This window comes from Lithobates pipiens, unplaced genomic scaffold, assembly GCF_037356315.1.
Source record: "Lithobates pipiens isolate NorthernLeopardFrog02 unplaced genomic scaffold, aLitPip1_a1.2 Scaffold_19, whole genome shotgun sequence".
In the NCBI taxonomy this organism is placed as follows: domain Eukaryota; kingdom Metazoa; phylum Chordata; class Amphibia; order Anura; family Ranidae; genus Lithobates; species Lithobates pipiens.
The window spans coordinates 240,302,807-240,324,897 of NW_027507764.1; the positions used below are offsets into that span (position 1 = coordinate 240,302,807).

Consider the following 22,091-nt stretch of genomic DNA (forward strand, 5'->3'; position numbering starts at 1 on the left):
ATTGTGCTATGTTAAGTAAAAATATCTAGATGTGAATATTAAATAGTATTCATGTATTTGATGATACTGTAGTTGTAACATTGGGGACTATTTATTTTTATTAATTTATTGGTAAGATGAGTCTGTGACATTTTTCCCTACAGATGTGTGGTATGTTTTTTTTGATGTACTTGTATTGCACTTGGCATTTTAAATTTGTGGTGGAGTATTGATTATAGTGCATCACTATTTTTTTGTATATTTTATATACAACAGTGCAGCACAACTTGTGGAGGGTGCCCATTGGTGGACCACAACAACAACCCCAGAAGATCATGTAAAACAAATTAAGCCAATATTTTCTAGGCATTTTAAGTGTTAATGTAAATGTGCTTACCATAAAGTGTTTCTGGTGAAACAGGGAAAGCTGGTGTGGGTGGAATAGCTTCATCAATTTCATTCCTATTTCTTGTGTAATTTAAGAGATTATCCTTGTCATCAGCATCATCTTGGTAATTAGAAAATGATTCCTGAGATTAGGAAAAAGTGTACAATTAAGAAGAAGTAAACAATAATAAGCAAATATGTTGTTATAATAATATCTACTCTATTTATGTGTTCAAAATGGACCTCTCGGAGATCCACAAAGTAGGCAAAACATTAAGTGTTTCTGCGTATGTAATAGTTAATACCGTCGCTCCCATAATCTGTATATTATGGTTACTTCAAATTATGCCCAGTACCCCCCCTTTTCAAAGCCAGCAACCAACATTTTGAGCTGGGTACCAGTCAGAGATGTTTGCGATTATGTCATTATAATGTCAACTCTGACACAGTAATTGCATGGAGACTGGAGACTTATTTGACAAAAATGAAAGCCTGCAGGTGAACACTGCCATCTTCTGAATGCAATGTTCATCTGCAGCCATCCATTTAACAGTGTACTTGTAGGACAGTTTTACAATTAAAAATAATAAACGAATTAAAAAATAGAGAATTTTTTTTTAAAATAAATAAATGATCTTTGTTTGGTGTCCCCCACCTGTGACAAAGAGTTTGGAACACTATCATTGAGAGACACCATTCCCCTTGACCTAGACGTTGACAGCTGAGAAGTGTCCACCTGTCAGTTGTCCATGCCTTGGATGTAGATGGTCGTCAGGGCAGGAACGTGTAGATATGCTCAAACTAGAACAAGGTCCACCTTCCTTTGAGCTATGCTGCACCTGGTGCCCCTCCCTTCTGGGAATGCACCCCCCCCTCCAGTGGTTGATGTGAGCCTCTACCATGGCAACACTGGAATGGATTCTGGTTGGATAACTCCAGAGTGCCCCATCCTTTGACTAGGCCATTCCAAAACATTTACATGTTTCCCCTTAAACCACTCAAGTGTTGCTTTAGCAGTGTGTTTGGGGTCATTGTCCTGCTGGAAGGTGAACCTCCGTCCTAGCCTCAAATCACACACAGAGTGGTACGGGTTTTCCTCAAGAATATCCCTGTATTGTGCACCATCCATCTTCCCCTCAACTCTGACCAGTTTCCCAGTCCCAACTGCTGAAAAACATCCGCACAGCATGATGCTGCCACCACAGTGTTTCACTGTGGGGACGGTATTCTTTGGGTGATGTGAGGTGTTGAGTTTGCACCAGACATAGCATTTCTTTGATGGCCAAAAAGTTCAATTTTAGTCTCCCTGCAGCTCCTCCAGGGTTACCTTGGTTCTCTGTGCTGCCTCTCTGATTAATGCCCTACTTGCCCGGTCCATGAGTTTTGGTGTGCGGCCATCTCTTGGCAGGTTTGCTGTTGTGCCATGTTCTTTGCATTTGGTTATATATTTGATTTTGCTCCTAGGGATCATCAAAGATTTGGATATTTTTTTTATAACCTAACCCTGACTTGTACTTCTCAACAACATTATCCCTTACTTGTTTGGAGAGTTCCTTGGTCTTCATGGCAGTGTTTGGTTAGTGATGCCTCTTGCTTAGGTGTTGCAGCCTCTGTGGCCTTTCAAAAAGGTGTGTATATGTAATGACAGATCATGTGACCCTTAGATTGCACACAGGTGGTCATCATTTCACTAATTATGTGACTTCTGAAGGTATAATTGGTTGCACCAGAGCTTTCTATGGGCTTCATATCAAAGGGGGTGAATACATACGCACATGACAATTATCAGTTTTTTTATTTCTGAAAAATTGTTTTATGTATATATTTTTCTGATTTTACTTCGCCAATTTAGACTATTGTGTTCTGATCCATCACATTGAACTAAAGGCTGTAATGTAACAAAATAGGTAAAAAATCAAGGGGGGTGAATATTTTTGCAAGGCACTGTAAGTATACATCTTTAAAGTCCACAGGGGCCAAAAGGTCTCCCAGTTGAAACAAGGCAATGACTAACCTGGCAGGTTCCATTTGGAACTTTTGAACCGGTTCAGACTTTTTAGATCAAGAATGGGCAGGATGCCTCCTTTTGTCTTGGGAAAAGGAACCAGTTCGAGTAGAACCCCTGGAATAGTTGCTCAAGTGGAACAGGGTGAAACTCTAGTTCAGGGGTAGGCAACCCAGGAGAGGTGGAGATCTACCTGACCAATATGGGAGAAAATCCAAGATCACCCGAGGCCACATATTTTTTTCAGGACCACAGCCTAGCAAGGCCTTTTAAAAAAGTAAAGAAGCTATAAAGAGTTCCAGAGTCAGTAGAAGCCAACATTTGAGTTTATAAGTAATAAAAAAAAGCCAGATTTTAGAGGTCAGTAGTAATGCAGGAGTGCAGATTTCAGGAATGATGCAGAGGTCGGTAGTATGTAAAGCAGAGTTCAGAGATTAGTATTAACACAAAGTGCAGAGATCAGGAATAAGTAACATAAAGTGTACAAGGCACTACAGGTAGCAGCATGTGCTCCCTCTGTCACACATTGAGCGCAGAGCTGTCATTGTGGCCCTCAGGGGTCTCTCACACCCATTATCACGCCAAAACACTCACCTAAGTTATTTTCATTCACCGAGAAAATAAATAAACCCTGAGGAAAGAGCTACCAACCAATATCATGCACTGCATGGGTGCGGCTTGTTATACTTCTAGGAGACAGCATTCTGTCTCTACAAGCTACTTGTCACATAGCCACGACTGATGGGTAGATTGTGATCAATGATTTGCAGTAACCACTCTAGTCTGCAACCTCAGAAAAAGACGCTCTGGAGCAAACCTACAAAAATGTCTCAGGACCAAGCGGCAGCAAAGACCAACAGATGTCCTCCCACTCTAAAAAGGGAGAGCGCCCCCTTATAACGAGGGCTTGACTTCCGGTTTTGAGGGCTTGGAAGTCCAAGGTTTAAGGCAACACAAGGGTATGGGCTTAGACTTGGAGGTCAAGAGCTTGTGAAAAACAAAAGGAACTCTTTTTGGCTCCATGAGCTAAGGGCTTAGAAGTAAAAGTTGTTGCCTTTTTCTGGGGTAAAAAGGTTACTTATTACTGCCAGTGACTTCCTCAATATGGGTCAATAGGGTAGTTACCAAAAAGGCATCCTTCAAGCCCTTTCCAGCATGCAAGCTCTACGGAGCATACTTGACCTAAAGGATACTCTACATGTGAGCAGAGAGAAGGCTACTCCTAGACATTTGTAAAAGTGTTGGCATAACAGTCCACGCTATAGTGTGAGGCTACAGGTAGAATCCAGATGGATCTGAGAGATCCAAGCCATGTTGGATGTGTAAGTCAAGACAGCAAGGGTCTAGTAGACGGACATGGTCACAAAAGCAGGTTGCATAGGTGGACCTGTCAAAAAATGAGGCCTTGAAGAAGGTGTTCCTAAACCTTTTGTCTACAGAGTCCTTGATGGGAGGGTCCATGAGTGAGACTGCCCATTTCTGAAACAATCCTCTTTAATAGGGTAATGCTAAGCAAAACACTTGGAAGAGGCAAAGATTTTTTCAGGGGAAGGGTCAGTAAATGTACCACCTATGCTCTGGGAGCAAATGTGCAGGAAATGTCTTTGCCTACTCATTTTTCGAGAGCCCATACTTGTGGCTCTTTGGGTCAGATGACATAGGTGTACTGCATCACTAGGGAATGTTATTCTTAAGCTTAGGAGAGATATTAGCAGAATGAGTTGCCTCTTATGCCTAATCCTCAAATTCTAATGAGGTTTCTTCTCTATCCACCTCAGGGAGAGGGGCAGCCATAAGAGGAAGCTCAGAAAGACTCAGGTGGGGGGTTGAGGAGCTTAAGAGACTCAGATTGAAGACTGAGCATTTGAGGGCCAACTGAACTAAGGTCTTTAGAGGAAGAACAAAGCCCCCCCCCCCCCAATAGTGTGAGCTGCCAAGACCCGCAGAACCATTCCCCATGCACCTATAACTCACCATGTGCAGTGTGAAAGGTCCACCTAGGGGCTACATACAACCACTACTGCATAGGAGGGCTGGAACCCTTTGGTGTCAAGCATTGTAGGCAGCTGGAACAATCTGATGTCAGTAGATCATTGTGCTGTGTGCTGGTGGACAGAATTTGGTCCTAGAGCAGGCAATAATATGTACTACAAATACGCAGCGAAGAGACCCAGAATGCGGCAGATTCAATAAAAAATGGAATTGGAGCGACAGCACCCCTGGAACCAGATTAAAGATCAAGGCCACGGATTACCACTGCCAGCAGCATAGCTCCTAATGAGGGGTTAGGATGCCATGGACAAGCCCCATCTTCGGGGTCAGGGAACTGGTGTGTGGACAACTGCCCTGGACCTGTATAGCACCCTATGGCTAACTTAAGGCATTGCCCCATGTGCCAAGGTGAGCCCCAATAGAGGATTCAGGGCCCGAAGCAACAATACAGGCTGGTCATGCATCATCTTTCTGGTGGGATCCGGAAACTATGGCCTGAGGCACAGCTAAGTAGTTAACCAATATTTCCTGGGCGATCTTATCCACAGGTTATAGCCGGTGTTCCGTCAAAAAGTGTCTGGCCATCGGATAGTGTCCGCCCGTACTGCGCAGGCACAGTACGGAGGAGAAGGAGATTCCGAAAGTCTGCGAAGAAGAACGGTGCCTGCGCACTGAGTCCAGATGCAAGCCCCACCCATCCAAGTGGACATACGGTTGGACATAGTAACAGGGCCCCTGGCGGGCTCGTTTTGCTCGCCACGCTTCGGGCACGGCCTCGCTTCGCTCGCCACGCTTCGGGCACGGCCTCGCTGAGCTATTTTTTATTCTAGCTCTATGTCCACTTGGATGGTGGGGCTTGAACCTGGACTCACAGCGCAGGCGCCGTTCATCTTCGAAGACTTTCAGAATGTCCTTGTCCTCCATACTGCGCAAGCACAGTGCAGGGTGGACACTATTCGACACATCACCGGCAGTGCTGACCATGTATTCTGACAGTGGGGGAATACAATAACTCAGCAGAAGGGAGGATTCCCCCATCCATCTTGAATGTGTGGATAGGGGGATGGGGTCAGTTTTTTTTTCGCTCAACCCACTGCTTGAATTAACAAAAAAAAAAAAAAACGTGACTTATGTATGGGCTGCCTAAAAAGGGTTATATGAGGGCTGTCCCTGCGGCCAGTCACCTGAAGGTAGCAAATAACCCACTCTTAAGGCTAAAGATCCTGTGTCCTTTACTATTCAATTCATGATTTTCTTTCTTTTAAAAAAAATTTTTTTTGCACATTTGTCAGCCTAGAATTAAAACAGTAGGACTAGTATTAACCACATACCGACCAGGCCATAGCCGAAAGAGGGGTACAGTGCGGTCGGCTTATTCTGGGCGGACATCCGTGGGATGTCCTCACAGAATCTTGCTCCTGCGCGCTCCGTGGAACATCACGGATCATGGTAAACAGCCGCTGATAGCGGCTGTTTACCACGTGATCGCTCTGTCAAATGATGGATCGATCACTTGTAAATAAACCGGCGTCACATCACATCTCTGTACCAATTGGTACAGTGCGAGGGGAGAGATGGCAGCAGCACTGTGGGCTAGATGTGTAGTGCCCACAGCACTGCTCAGTGACAATACTCTGCCCATACTCTGCATCACTGTGCAATACTCTGCAATAAATTTTAACAGACAAATATATATATAGTTTTATTTCACCAAATTTTTTGTCTTTTTTGATTAAAAAAAAAACCCAGCGGTGATTAAATACCACCAAAAAAAAGCTCTATTTGTGTGAAAAAAAAAAAAAGGACAAACATTTCATATGGGTACAGTGTTGCATGACTGAGTAATTGTCATTCAAAGTGTGAGAGCACCAAAAGCTGAAAATTGGTCTGGTTAGGAAGGGGGTTTAAGTGCCCAGTGGTCAAGTGATTAAAACAACACATCAAAAAATAAATAAAACCTGTTTATGTCCTTAACCGCTTAAAGACCGCCTCCTGCACATTTACGTAGGCAGAATGGCACGGCTGGGCACATCAGCGTACAGGTACGTTGCTCTTTAAGTGTCCAGCCGTGGGTCGCGCGCCTCCGGCTGCATGCTCGCGACCCGATCCTGAGCTCCGTGACCATGGCCGCGGCACCCGCAGAGCTGAAGAACGAGGAGAGGTATGTGTAAACAAACCTCTCCCCGTGCTTCCTAGTGTGGCTGTCACTGATCGTCTGTTCCCTGTGATAGGGAAAGACAATCAGTGACGTCACCTGCCATGCCACGCCCCCAACAGTAAAAAAAACACACGCGTCGCACTTAACCCCTCCCCGCCCCCTAGTGGTTAACTCCTTCACTGCTAGTGTCATTTACACAGGAATCAGTGCATTTAAATAGCACTGATTGCTGTATAAATGACAATGGACCCAAAAATGTGTCAAAAATGTCCGAAGTGTCCGCCATAATGTAGCAGTCACAATAAAAATCACTGATCCCCATTACTAGTAAAAAGAAAAAATATTAATAAAAATGATATAAAACTATCCCCTATCTTGTAAACGCTATAACTTTTGCGCAAACCAATCAATAATCGCTAATTGCGTTTTTTTTTACCAAAAATATGTAGAAGAATACGGATCAGCCTAAACTGAGGAAAAAAAAAAGTTTTTTATATATTTTTTGGGGGATATTTATTATAGCAACAAGTAAAAAATATTGAATTTTTTTCAAAATTGTCGCTCTATTTTTGTTTATAGCGCAAAAAATAAAAACCGCAGAGGTGATCAAATACCACCAAAAGAAATCTCTATTTGTGGTAAAAAAAGGACACCAATTTTGTTTGGGAGCCATGTCGCACGACCGCGCAATTGTCAGTTAAAGCGACGCAGTGCCGAATCGCAAAAAGGGGCCTGGTCCTTTGGCTGCAAATTGGTCTGGGGCTTAAGTGGTTAAAGTGGTTGTAAAGTAACATATATTATATTCTTCTATACTTTCTGTTTTAGGAACACAATACAGTGTGTGTATTTTTTTTTCTAAAGTGAAATACCTTCTTTGCCCAGCTCTGCTGTGCGGTCACATGTCCTGTTTCTGCTCTCCATCTCGATCTAAGGAGTACAGTGGGAAGGGTTGAGATTCCCCTCAGACATAGGCAAGCTAGCAGGGGGAGGAAATGTGACCACAAAGCAGCCCTGGGCAAAGAAGGTATTTAGCTTTAGAATAATAATAATAATAAGTAAAAAAAAATACACACACTGTAGTTAGAGTGTTCCTGAAACAGAGACCATAAAAGTATATAATAGATGTTACTTTACATATTACCAAAGGGAAGGAGCAGCTGCAGCAGAATATTCAAGCAAGGCAGATGGAGAGGCAAGAGTCAAGGAGGAGATTGGCTTTACAGTTTACACACAGACTACAGAAATGACAGAGAGAGAGGGAGGGGGAGATGCAGAGATGCTGAATACACAGCAGCACATAATCTGCCAATAATCAGGGATCAGCAGCCATGGTAAATGTGGTCAGTACACACAGGGCAAGACAGGAACAGGCACGATCAACCAGGTATTGTATGACATAGAAAGGGACAATTGCCATTCCAAAAGCACAATGCCATTTCTTTGTGCTTTAAAGGGACAGGATCTTTTTATTTTTTTTATTTTTTAGGTAGGGATGCACCGAATGGGTTTTTTGGTGCCGAAACCGATACCGAAAATGAAAAATACACTAGGCCGAAAACCGAAACCAATACCGAAACAGCAACGATACTGAAAATGACTGTTTTTAAAAAATATTTTTATACAGGAGGTGGTCAGAGACTGGGGACATGGTACAGGAGGTGGTCAGAGACTGGGGACATGGTATAGGAGGTGGTCAGAGACTGGGGACATGGTATAGGAGGTGGTCAGAGACTGGAGACATGGTACAGGAGGTGGTCAGAGACTGGCGACATGGTACAGGAGGTGGTCAGAGACTGGCGACATGGTACAGGAGGTGGTCAGAGACTGGCGACATGGTACAGGAGGCGGTCAGAGACTGGCGACATGGTACAGGAGGCGGTCAGAGACTGCATGCATGGTACAGGAGGTGGTCAGAGACTGGGGACATGGTACAGGAGATGGTCAGAGACAGGAGACACGGTACAGGAGATGGTCAGACTGGGGACATGGTACAGGAGATGGTCAGACTGGGGACATGGTATAGGAGATGGTCAGAGACAGAGGACGTGGTACAGAAGATGGTCAGAGACTGGGGACGTGGTACAGAAGATGGTCAGAGACAGAGGACGTGGTACAGGAGGCATCCCCCATTGCAGGCCAGTGTCCCCCATTGCAGCCAGTGTGTCCCATTGCAGCCAGTGTGTCCCATTGCAGCCAGTGTGCCCCATTGCAGCCAGTGTATCCCATTGCAGCCAGTATATCCCATTGCAGCCAGTATATCCCATTGCAGCCCATTGCAGCCAGTGTGTCCCATTGCGGCCAGTGTGTCCCATTGCGGCCAGTGTGTCCCATTGCGGCCAGTGTGTCCCATTGTGGCCAGTGTGTCCCATTGCGGCCAGTGTGTCCCATTGCGGCCAGTGTGTCCCATTGAGGCCAGTGTGTCCCATTGCGGCCAGTGTGTCCCATTGCGGCCAGTGTGTCCCATTGCGGCCAGTGTGTCCCATTGCGGCCAGTGTGTCCCATTGCAGCCAGTGTGTCCCATTGCAGCCAGTGTGTCCCATTGCAGCCAGTGTGTCCCATTGCAGCCTGTGTGTCCCATTGCAGCCTGTGTGTCCCATTGCAGCCTGTGTGTCCCATTGCAGCCTGTGTGTCCCATTGCAGCCTGTGTGTCCCATTGCAGCCTGTGTGTCCCATTGCAGCCTGTGTGTCCCATTGCAGCCTGTGTGTCCCATTGCAGCCTGTGTGCCATTTTGCAGCCAGTGTGTCCCATTGCAGCCTGTGGGCCATTTTGCAGCCAGCCTGTGCAGGGAAGAGAGCCGCCTCCGCCGTCTGTTTGATCACAGCGCTGGGAACATCACAGCTTTCATTTCAATAGCTGTGTGTTCCCGGCCGCGCACCGTCACACGTAGCCCCTCCCCCTTGTCCGGGCACTTTGATAGACAGATCATCCATCCAATCCTGTGGATGATCTGTCTATCTAAGTGCCCGGACAAGGGGTAGGGGCTGTGTGTGACGGCGCGCGGCCGGGAACACACAGCTATTGAAATGAAAGCTGTGATTGCCGAAAAGGGCATTTTCGGCCGATATGTTTCGGCGGCCGAAATTTCGGTGCATCACTATTATTAGGGTTTAAACCAACGTTATAAACTTATTGTAAAGTTAGCAAATGCAAACATTTCTGCATTCACCCTAAATCCCCTCAGAATAAACTGCTGTATAAATATCTGAATGATATTAAAAAAACTATGTGCTACATGCAATGCTACTTAAAAATACATAAAAACAAATAATTCATGCTATAAAAATCTTCTGGTGGAATTGCCTAGACATTTCAAGCAGAAGTGGGAGGGGCTACCTGACAAAACTAGGTACCCGCCCCAAAAATGTTAATAATTGCGTACGATTTTTTTTTTTTTTTTTGGTGGTGACTTGAACATAGTACAGTTGAGAGTAAACATGAACTAAACGGATTCAAGATAGATACCTCTCTAGACTGAAAATGCTCCATCCTAGTAAAAGATCTGGATATGGACTCTTCTTCAGGACTCCTCTTCCATTCAAATCTTTTATATGGAGAATATGGGGTATTATCATACAGACCAAGGCTATGCTTTCTGCTGCTAGCCAATGAAGTGTTGGATTTTAAGCCTGTGAATACAAGTAAATTATATTGTTTTATTAAGTTTAGAATCTCTAAAAGCAGTGATAACATCACAGTTAATAATGAAAAAGCACCTTCATATAGTTTCACTATATATAATCAGAGGAAATCTGTAATTATTCATAATCGCCATGCTAAGGTAATTTTAGCCAACGTTTACCAGTTAGACAGTGCAGACAGATGTCTCTTCATATATAGAACATCTGGGGGTAGCCAATGCTATATACAGTTGTGCTCAAAAGTTTGCAGAGAATTGGAAATATACAGTAGGTACCATTTTTATGGTTGGATATGTTTTATTGTTTTTTTTCTTAGAATGAAGCAACAGGGGGTACATAAAGTAAAGGGGGAGGGTAATGGTGGTAAACATATACCACAATGCGTATAAAACATTGCATTCAGTTCATATTCAGTACACATGCGAGAAACAGTTCTCAAAAACATACTTTTATGTCCATCTCAACGTGGATCACATGTAGTAGAATGTAAAAAAGAATCAATAAGGGTGGGTGTGGGAGGGGGAAGAGAAGAGAGAGAGAGACGGTGGGAGGAGGGGGGGGGGGGGGAGATGATCATGAACACCTGTCATACAAAACTCGGAAGACGGAAGGTAACGATCATTATCCAGAGCATAACCCCACTGGTCAACCCCATTGGGGCTTAACCAGTGCTATATATCAAGACCAAGGTAAACATGACTCTCCTGCAGATATCCTGTTAAGAAGATTGTCCGAGGATGAATAATGAAACCAAATGTACCACTGTATTATTACTTGGCGAGCAGCCTACAAAAAGAAAATAAGAATGTTCTTTTTATGCAATATAATTGGACCAGGTAGGATGGATAAAAGGGCCACCTTGGAGGTGGGAATGAGAGAATCATCATACATGTCGACGTAAAAAATCCGGTTCCAAAAAGGGCGAACTTGAACACACTCCCACCACACAGAGATAGGTTCCTTTTCCTCCATGACAGCGTCAGTAGACGTCAGGAGTGTTGGGGAAGATTCTGTGGTCCGTGACTGGATCTCTAAACCACCTAGATAGTAGTTTGTAATTCTACGCCTGTGTGAACCCGGGAATAGATGATTTTGTGGTTGAATGTAAATGAGGTATGGTATTGTCCTGGGGGTATTTCAGTCCCTAGACCACTTCTGGGTAGAGCTGGTTAATACATTATTGGTATGGGACAGAATTTCTTTATCTATAAAACATACAATATGTCTGGGGATCTTAGAGATCGGACTACACATTTCCTCGAAAGCTGCAAGTGCTCTGTGAGTCTGTCTGGACAAGTGAAGAGTTTTGCTGAATTGCAACAAGGACAGCATGGCTAACCAGTCAGACATAGCGGGGGGTTGGTGACCCAGTCGTGGTTGAAAACGGCCTGTCGTGGTGTGAACGAACTGCTGTGCCATGGGCCATGGAGTCCTTTCATAGGTACCATAGTGCCCCAAGATGTTATAAGCAAGAAGTGCCGGGTTATCAAACAATGGGGTCAATGGACCGGGGTCTGTGGATAATGCAAAGCTAACCTCCCAACGGTACCATAAGAATAGTGCCGCCAGCATCAGGGGGGAGGAGCTCAGTCATGGTGTGGAATTTAGCATTATATCCTCATAGTAGAGCTTGGGAGTCCATTAGAGCCATGTCTTGCTCTACGGTCGTACAGGGTTTGGTTTACGACCGTAATAAGTGATTGAACAGTAATGACTGGCACATTCAAGGATTTGGATATCTTTATATCGTTTTCCATCTTTATAAAGTTTCATTACCTTGTTATGCAGCTTTTTTGACAGTTCTGGTCTGCTCCCCATGGCTCAGTATCTAGCCTGCTCAGTGCATCCACGTGAGAGCTACCAAACTCATTGACTATTTATATACAAACACTAATTGAAATGTAAGAGCCAACCACAGATGTGGGAAATTAAACTTTGCAATTTTAACGTGTGTGTTTCACTTTGTGTGTCTGTACCAAGGCCAAACATTCCGGGGTATGTAAAATTTCTTCCAGCATAGGATGATCATTTTCCTGGTGTAAAAGAGGAGGCCAATCAGAGTTCTCTCGGTCACCCTGGGTATCAATTCCTCCACCAATCCCAATAGGCAAATTTGTGGAGATGGAGCTATAGAGATACCCAATATGTCTTTCACCACAGAAAGTAGCCGCATCCAGTATTCACCGATTACGAGACAAGACTAAAATATATGGCTGTAGTCTCCTGGGACATCCTCATTTAATGCAATCTATGAGGGGTAATGTATGCCCTACTGGCAATCTTGTATTGTATGAGATTGTCTCTAATGTAGACAAGAATTTTAAATTGGAAATCCCACATGGCCTCCCAATCCTCTGAGTCAAACTCCGAAATATCTTGAGTCCAACGTTGACAAAGTGTTAATAGCTTAGGGGAGGAGACCCTGAGGAGATGTGTGTAGAGGACAGAGGTGGGTTTCTCTGCACATTCATATCGCAAGACCCTTTCCAAATCAGGCTATACCACTTGTGTCTCTCTGGGAGGGAGCTGGCTCTTGAAAGCAAGGGATGACTGTAAATACCTAAAGATGTGTGAAGGCAGGACTTTATAATGAGACATTAGATGATCAACCGAGTGTAGGGAGTTATCTGAGGTAATATCTGAAATTTATTTAATGTTGTGTTTAGCCCATATTTTGGGTTCAGGTAGTGTAAAAAAAATGTGGTAGCGTGCGATTGTTCCACAGGGGAGCATTTGGAGAGACCACAGACATTTTTCTTAAACTAGCCCTGCTTTCCAGGCCTGAAGGGTTGTAAGCATGGAGGGAGTTAAGTCATAGGGTGCTTTGGGTCCCCAGAAAGGAAGATTTGACAGCGCCTCCACAGAGAGGACCACTGCAGCAGGGTTTGACATATCTGGAATCATCCACCAAACCATTGTGACCAACTGGGCTGCAATAAAATAGTTCTGGCAATCTGGAAACGCCAACCCCCCGTGACACAGGATGCATAAGGGTTTGCTAGCTTGAATCTAGGCGGACTCGGGCCCCAGAGGAAGGAAGAAAAAAGTTTGTTCAGTTGAGAAATTCACTGCAGGGAGTTACAACTTAGCCTTGACACTGAACAACCAGTTTTAAATTTAAGGGGATAAAACTTGCAGCGTCTCTCAAGACACGTACCCCCAAATAAGTAGTTTCGTCTACCCACTTAAGCTGAAGATCCAGTGGGGCCAAGTGTTTGGCATCCAGATTAATAGCAAGCTGCTGCGACCTGGGCCAGTTCACCTTTAGCACTGTTACTCTTGAGAACTTGTACAGCACCTTGTAAGGAGGAGTATGTGTCATTCAGAAAGAGAAGGAGGTCATCCGCATACAGGGCCACCCTCTCCTCCAGCTAAGCCAATCTAAGTCTCTAATATGGGGCAAGACTGGGAGCGCCTCAGCCACAGGTTCCATGGCTATGGCAAAAAGGGCTGGGGAGAGAGGGCAGCCCTGCCTAGTACCCCTGGACAGTGAATAAGTGGGAGACACTTGAACCCCCAATCAATATATTTTTATTCACACTTTATTAATTGGTTGAACACCATTTGATGCATGCAGCAACCTATTGATATTTTACACAGTTTTCACATACTATTGTTTGTGATCAACACTATTTTTGAGAGTTGATTTAAATAGAACACACTTAGTGGTGCAGGAGTTATACACATATATGTAAACTTTTGATCTGGGCCATTTGGGTGATTTCTGTCATTATGATTAAAAAAGGAGAAAAACGACTGTGATAATAAATGGTTTCATATGATCACTATCCCTAAATAAAAGTTTTTTTGGCATGGTCATATTTTTAATAGACAAAATTTCCTGATTTCTGCCAGGGAATGCAAACTTTTGAGCACAACATTATCCAGATCAATTACATTCAGCGTAAGAGCAATTATACTAAACAAAACCAGGGCCACAATGCTAGGCAGTTTTAACTGGTGAAAAACATGAATAAGCAGAGGCTACATTCAGTGAAAATCGAATGTCAAAGTGGTATGTACCACTTTATAAACTCACCTTCGAGCTCAAGAAAAAGATGTTTGACAAGTTATGGAATTGTTGGGTTTCTAGCCCACTTACTCCAGTTTCACTAGATCTGGGATGCCAAGATCTAAATGCTGCTTGTCTGCTTCACTGATTTCTCACACAATTTGGTTTACCTAGGTCCAGAATTGGGGCTAACATGCCCTAGAGAAGCAACACCCTGTGAAGAGCCAGTAGAGGAGATGGGAAGAGGTGAAGATGGGAAGGAAGGCGCTTAACTGCCAATAACCACAGAGATCCACGGGTCGCTTAAGCAGCAAAGACGACCTCCCACTCAGCAGGAAATAGGTGGGGGCAAGCCTTAATGGCATGGGGATTGGCTGCTGGCCAAGTAGACTTGTGAGGTTAAGTGGGTTGTGTGCCACCCATGGGAGCCTGAAGGGCTTGGATTCCTAGTCCAGAAACCCTGGTGAGAAAAAAAAAAAAAACGCACCTGTTTAGTAGAGAAGGGAGGACCCTTCCCTGGATAGTAGGAGAAAAGTACTTCGTCTGCCAAGGTCTTAAGATGCTGGCCAGGGTAGCATCAAGGATCTGTTGACCTCAAAGAGGGAATTTGGCCCAGGCCTTCTAAGGATCACAGACCAACGCTGAGGCCAGAAAATTTGCTGGAGTACCACAGTCAAGGCAGTGACCTTTGAGAGCAGTGGAGCCACACCTATGGGTGCATGACACACGTACTTGAAGCCCAAAACCAGTTGGTCCGTCAGTTCCACGTAGAATAGGGAAACCTGCTTTGTGACCAAAACCATGCCAAATCAGGCACTGTAAACATCAGACAAACGGCCAATTCTATCTTCGCAACAGGGGCTGCAACAGAATATCCACCGACCAGCCAGACGCTCCTCGGTGCAAATGGGGAGTAGTAGAAGTGGTGACATTTCAAAGGGGAGGAGGTATCCTTGTAGAGATTGACCAGCCCAAATCCACTGCCACCTGGGGAAGACACACAGGGAACCCAAGGTCTACCAAACCACAGAGGGAGGGGGGGAAGATGTGGGAGGAAGGGCATGGACACAGACAACCATGGCCCAGAAGGTGGAGGAGAGCCTGCATGGTCGACCAGCCCAGGGAGTACCCGCAGCCCGCCACCGTGCCTGAGGAAAACTACTTACTGGTTCAGCAGAGGTAGCAGCTGGCTATTAGCTAGGACTGCCGTAGGCAGTGCTGTATTCTTTTTTCTGCTTGGTGCCCTACTCCTGAAGGTGCCGCTACAACCCTAAGGTCAAGAATTAGGAAGAGATGAGTCCTTCAAAGAATGCAAGAGAAATATACATATCCCTGAAAAACATATCTATATTGACATTCTTACTTGGTGTTGCTTCCCTGAATTTTACGTGTTTATGAGTTAACAGTTGGCAGTTTAGTCTGATTCTGGTCTATTGGGTTGGAGAAGGGAGAAGGCAGTGGGAGGGAGAAGCAGAAGAGTGCCTTGTCATCCTACACAATGGGGGTGACTTCATAGGATGCTGGAAAAGAGTCACCCTGAAACAGGAAACCCTAGGCAGCAATCATGACACCAGATAAAACCAGATAAAACTGAAACATAGGCATAAGTCGCATTAGTGATTAAAACAGATGCTGAAAGTTAAGTAAAGTGAATATTATCACTTTAAGCTATATAGAAATGTGATGATGCACGCACAAAGTGCTGCAACATTGTCAGGAATGGGGGCTATAAGCATTAATTATCATTAAATGTAAAAAATAATGTAATATTAGTCACTATGATTAATAATGTGTACTAATTTAGACCACAAATTGATTAATCAGATCAAACAAAGGGACATGACAATTGAAGTTTTGCAAACTAAAAAGTCTAACTTCTTAGTGTCAAAGAAAATTCAGTTCTAAAGAAATCATGACTGCCTCCTCAAAATCTCATTGATTTGGTTGAGTGAAGAACTCACCTGTCATGTATTACATGTGAAACTGTCTTACTTGTTACTATACGATTTTGTATTACCTTAAAACCCAAATTCAAAAACATTGCTGTTTGTAGACTGTGTGCGACGTTTACGTGATCCTGTCATGTGTGACTTTTGCCAATTCAAGGCCACTTGATGATTTGACCCTCTGCAAAATAAGTAAGCAGTACTATCTATGCTTAAGTCATGGATTTGGATTGTTTTATTAAATAGTTCTTCTGGGATTGATGTCCTAGTGATCCTGTTAGGCGTTCTTATGTGGGAGATTTTTTTGATTTTTATTATGTACTCAGATGTATCTCGCTAAATGTCTATTTTCCATCACTCTTTACACAAATAAAGGAATTACAAAAGACAAATGCAAACATTTTATTTGATTGCAGCTGATCCTACCAGAAAGTCTGTTTTTCAAAAGAACAAGCTCTCCTGAAAATGTATCAGTTAAGAGTGTTGAGAACATTTAACACTGACAGGGGTAATTACAAAAATCAGATTTAAACATTTAAATCAAAACAAAAAAAACAAAAAACTTTGGTGTAACTGCTTGTGCGACTGCAGTGTGAGCTGGAGACTGGCTTGAATTAGTTAGTGCAGCTAAATCTGCTAGTACATCTAAAACTTCTGTCCCTCCAGACTGACAATGATGCTGTCCAAAGATTAAATAAATCCTCCTGCATAAATTGTACCCGTTTATCTGCAGCCACTTGTCCTCTATAGTCTTTCAAAACACACATTTTACACAACATCTCTCAGCTCTTAAAAGCAGGGGGCAGGGATCTGAAGTCTTACACGGCAGAGCTCAGTGAGGAAAGCTCCGAGCCCTCATTGTAGGGAAGGGACACACCACCCTCCTCATAGTACAGGGGAACAGGCACAGCTGTGGCTGTCAATCACAAGCTGTACGCTGGAGCTCTCCTCCCCTATAACCAACTATCATTCAGTGGCGGCTGGTGGTAATTTTTTTTGTTGGGGCAGCAAACCGCATGCCACAGACCCTCCCTCCCCCTCCGGTTAGTAGCAATTACCCCATCGCTTCACCGACGGCTTCCCTTGCTCGGCGGGGGGTCATCACGGCGGTGGTCTCCCGTTCCTCTGCTCTCCATGGGCCATCATGGCGGCAGCAGCTTCTGTTTTCTCCCCCTCCTCCTACTCAGTGGCCATTCGAAAAAAGGGTCTCATACCCATTTCAGATTGGCCGGATGGAGGATCAGTGTTTAAACAGCGAATATTAATTTGCTTATGTAACACCTGGGTGGGCTCATGGCGCAATGCTCTACACCATGAGCCCACCCTATTTTGAAGTCTATTAGAGCCTGTGGCTCTAATCAGGTGCTTTAAAAAAAAAAAACGCTGCTGTAATTCAGGCGCCCGGTGCCCTGAAATGGGCCGGACGCATGAATAGGGGGTGGCCGTGGACAGATTCATGCCATGCATGAATCAATCTATTATACATATAGGGGGCACCCCTAATGGACTGGCCGCCACTACTATCATTTGGAGTTGAGAAAATCTGACAGAAGTGGCACATAAAGAGAACAGTGGAATGAGGCAGGAGAGAGAACTCAGTCAGTAATCAGTGGTTTTACAGCAACTTTAACTTACAGCCTACTACATATAAAATGCTGCTGCAGTATATAAAGTACTTCTTACACTTTTGTTTTGCATTCAAGTGTCATGTAAAAGAGTTTTCTCAAAGTTAAAAAACAAAACAAGCAAAAAAAAAAAACATAGGATTACAGTCTTTGCTTGGACAGGAGCTACTGGATTTCCTTATTTTACTCAAAGGGGAACTTTAGCCATTTTTTCAACTTTTCATCTATGAAATCTTCTGCCCTTGTTGTTTTATTTTTTGCCAGTAAATACCTTATATAGCACACTTCCCATTTGTCTGTAATAAGCCTAAACTTATGACATCATGCACAGCTCTCTCTTACTCTCGTGAGTTTGCCAGGAAGGGAGGGTCAGGCTAATGAGAAGAGGAAGAGGGCCAATGAGAGCTGTAGAGCTGGAGTTGTGCCTCTGTGTGTTTGTGTAAATCCAGGAAGTGAACAGGGAGCACTTCAGCTGCCCACAGTTAAATGGCTGCAGTCAGACTCAGTGGACGGAGATTTCTGCAGCATATTTGGCAAGTACAGAAGCACAGTATATATAAAATAATGTGCAAAGTGGTTGGAGGGAAGCTTCAGAATGGCAAAGATGTTCTCTCTTTAACACAATTTTACTTTATGATCACATTCTTAAAGTGGTTGTATACCCCTTTCACACATTTTTACCTATAAGTAAGCCTATAGGGGATATTGCCTATAAGGCTTACCTGTAGGTAAAATTGATATCTCCTAAACCTGTTCAGTTTAGGAGGTATTCACCTTGCATGCAACTGCTGGAGGCAGCACATGCGCTCTGAAGGGCCTGCGGTTGCTCCTGGAAAATCAGAGCTCCTTGCTGGAAACACGACTCCCGCGCACATACTGAAGAATTGTAGAGGCAAAATGTCAGATCCCTCGGCAGTGACCGGGAGACAGTGCGGGACCTTCGTTCTAAGGTAAGCATTTCATAATGAGCTAGTATGCGGTGCATACTAGCTCATTATGCCTTTGCCTTATAGTTCACTGTAAAGTGAAGTTCCACTCGTTTGTACGTTTATTAAAAGTCAGCAGCTACAAAAAGTGTAGCTGACAACTTTTAATAAACAGACACTCACCTGTCCCACGGACCAGCGATGTGGCTGCCTGAAGCCCTGCTCCTCTCCCCCTCCTCTCCGCGGCACCATCATTGCAAGTGTGGGCACCCAGCTGTGACAGCTTGCGGCTTCACAGACGGGTGCACACTGCGCATGAGTGAGTCATGCTGCACTCTCTGGCCAGGTCTGTGACGTGTCCCAGAAGTTTGCAGAGAAGGAGGGGCCGCCTAGGGGGGAGAGAAGGAATCGCCTAGGCAGCAAAGGAACAGACGGAGGAAGTGGGACAGGAAGTACCCATTAACTAGGTACCCACACCCCCCCAAAACAATTACAGGCCAAATGTGGCATGTAAGGGGTGATGAGTGCTTAAAGCAAAAGTTCCACTAGAATCCCAGCTGAGGTCTCATGCACGTTTTCTCTTCACAGTCCTGAAAATATATCACGATTAAAGTGGATGTAAACCCTCCATATACCCAGTGAGGTGAACAGCCTCAGATGATTTCAGAGTGCTGTGCTGGGAGCAATCCTGTTTAATTTGTTCATAAACGACCTGGAGGATGAGGTAAACAGTTCAATCTCTGTATTTGTGGACGACACCAAGCTAAGCAGGGCAATAACTTGTTTGCAGGATGTGTAAACCTTGCAAGAAGATCTGAAAAAATTAATGGGGTTGGCAACTACATAGCAAATTAGGTATAATGTAGAAAAATGTAAAATAATGCATTTGGGTGGCAAAAATATGAATGCAATCTACTCACTAGGGGGAGAACCTCTGGGGGAATGACAGGCTCAGCAATGGCATGCAATGCCAAGCAGCTACTAACAAAGCAAACAGAATATTGGCATGCATTAAAAAGGGGATTAACTCCAGAGATAAAGCAATCATTCTCCCAATCTACAAGACTTTGGTCTGGCCTCACCTGGAGTATGCTGTCCAGTTCGGGGTACCAGTCCTCAGGAAGGATGTACTGGGAATGAAGTGAGTACAAAGAAGGGCAACAAAGCTAATAACTTTTTTGCGGAAGGGAGTTTAATAAGACACATGGCCACTCATTTAAATTACAAGAATAGAAGTTTAACCTTAAACTGCGTAGAGGGTTCTTTACGCTAAGAGCGGCAAGGATGTGGAAGTCTCTTCCACAGGCGGTGGTTTCAGCGGGGAGCATCTTTAGTTTCAAAAAACGATTAGATAAGCACCTGAGCAACCACAACATACAGGGATACACAATGTAATACGGACATATATTAACACACATAGATTGGACTTGATGGGCTTGTGTCTTTTTTCCAGCTTCACCTACTATGCAACTATGATACACAGAGATGAAACAAATCTCCCTAAATACATTTTACATGTATATCTGCTGTCTTCACCTTGGTTTAAAAAGTGCATGTACTGTTAGAATTTTCTCTTCCTGGTTCCCCTGTAGGAGGGGAATATTGCTAGACACCGTGAGACAGCCGATTGGAGAAAACATCCCCTCCCCACACATGCAGAGGTTGGCTGTGACTAGTTTAGCAGTCTGCTAATCTATTTATAGCAACCTCCCATGACACACACTTCTATCTCCTGTCTCGGAGAGCTTGTCAAAAGTTATCATGCTGAGAACAGAGGAACGGAGGAGGACAAAGCTGTGGGACTTAGTGCTTTGAAGAGAGCTTAAAAAACACTGCAGATATATGTGCCCAGCTCAAATTTCATGAATCAGCTTTACATCCACTTTAACTTATTTTTGCTTGAAACTGCCTTAAAAGGTTTTTAACTTTCCCAACTTAAAATCTTCTTTTATTGAGAAATGCAGCTCCTGAAAATTCATGACTTGTGGTATGTTGAAAAGCAGATCCAAAATGAATGACTGGCAAAATGAATGACAGGCTGCAAACGGTGAGACTTTGCATCCAAGAGAAATCAAGGATTGATAACACACTCATCTGCAAGAACTTGCAGCCAACGGGAGAATCCCTTGAGTTAGCTACATTCATTATTTGGAACTTGAAGTAGTTGTTGACGGTTGACCATGTGCAGCCTTGCAAATTTGGGAAACTGAAGCCTGGTGACAAAATGCCCTGCCCAGAAAGAACTTACTGCATTAGTAGAGTGAAAAATGATAGGAAAAGGGGTATCTAAAGGTTTCTAGGTTTGAGGAATGACTTGTGAATCTAGCTAGAGATGGTCACGATGGAAGCTGCAGTACCTTTATGAGGTGAATGTGCGGAGCGTACACTCTAGAAAAAGACTACGCGGAGGCATCCCACTGTCCTGACGCCTCCAGACATGTTGCTTGCCCACCCACTTGTTCTGTGATCATTTGTCACAGCTTTATTGGTGGTTGGATCTTGTCAGAAACTTGTGTTGCATTTTTTGGATTATGCCCTTTAAGTTTAATTTTGGGTCAGTCTGATGGTAAGGTTATTGTTTACATGTACTCACAGTATAACTGTAACTTGCACTGGTTATTTGTTATATATATTATTTATTTTTTGTTATAATTTCAGGCAAAGTATGGATTTTAGTTGGTCGTGACTGAGCCTAGGCTTCATGCAGCTCATGGGAAGAGTGCTGGTACAGGTGACCCTTTATAACTCTTAAAAACATTCCATTTAATTTTATTCACCTGTTATTCTAGGAATCATACATTGCAAATTTTGAATCTTAATTTTCCCACACTTCCCAGTGCAGTTTCACTGTACCCAAATGCAATGTGTTTGTAAACAGTCACCGTGTATGGTAGAAGATTAACGTGCCAGCATCTCTGTCACACTATGCAGCAACAAATGTCACTCTCACCTCATGCATTATCAGAGTGTCATGTATGTTGTTATTATTAGGTTGTGCAATTTGCCCTCTGCAGACACACTCTGCTCCCTTAATTGTGAAAGTGCTAGTATGTGATCGTTGTCATCCCGAGGCAGAAACGCTCTGTGATTACGGTCACCGTACACATAATCAATATGCCCACATGAAGTAACTAATTCTTACATCAAACACAGGACATGCACACCTATATATAATATATATATATATATATATATATATAAATATATATATAAAATTGATTCTAATGTCCCCTGGATGAACATGCATGGGAAGGAAAAAGAACCCAAGTCAAATAGACATCACGTCTCTTCTATTGACATCTCTGTAGCATAGGACAAGAGCTGCATGTGTGTGAGAAGGAATAGTATGTTAAAGTTTTCTGTTTCTGTCTGCAGCTGGGAGACAGGTGGAGATCCATGTGGACCACCCAGTTAGACAGCAC

At 43.8% G+C, this 22,091-nt stretch overlaps 1 protein-coding gene across 3 annotated transcripts in view; it reads right to left on the reverse strand.

Annotated features, from left to right (window-relative positions):
• Window positions 1-22,091, reverse strand: part of TNS3 (tensin 3) — a 457,447-nt gene that overhangs the window by 104,892 nt on the left and 330,464 nt on the right. For all 3 annotated transcript variants that reach the window (XM_077491841.1, XM_077491842.1, XM_077491843.1), the window contains 2 exons: window positions 9,985-10,148; window positions 377-509 (listed from right to left, as the gene is read on the reverse strand). In XM_077491841.1, coding sequence (XP_077347967.1) covers window positions 377-509; window positions 9,985-10,148 — 297 coding nt within the window. The remainder of the gene's footprint in view (window positions 1-376; window positions 510-9,984; window positions 10,149-22,091) is intronic.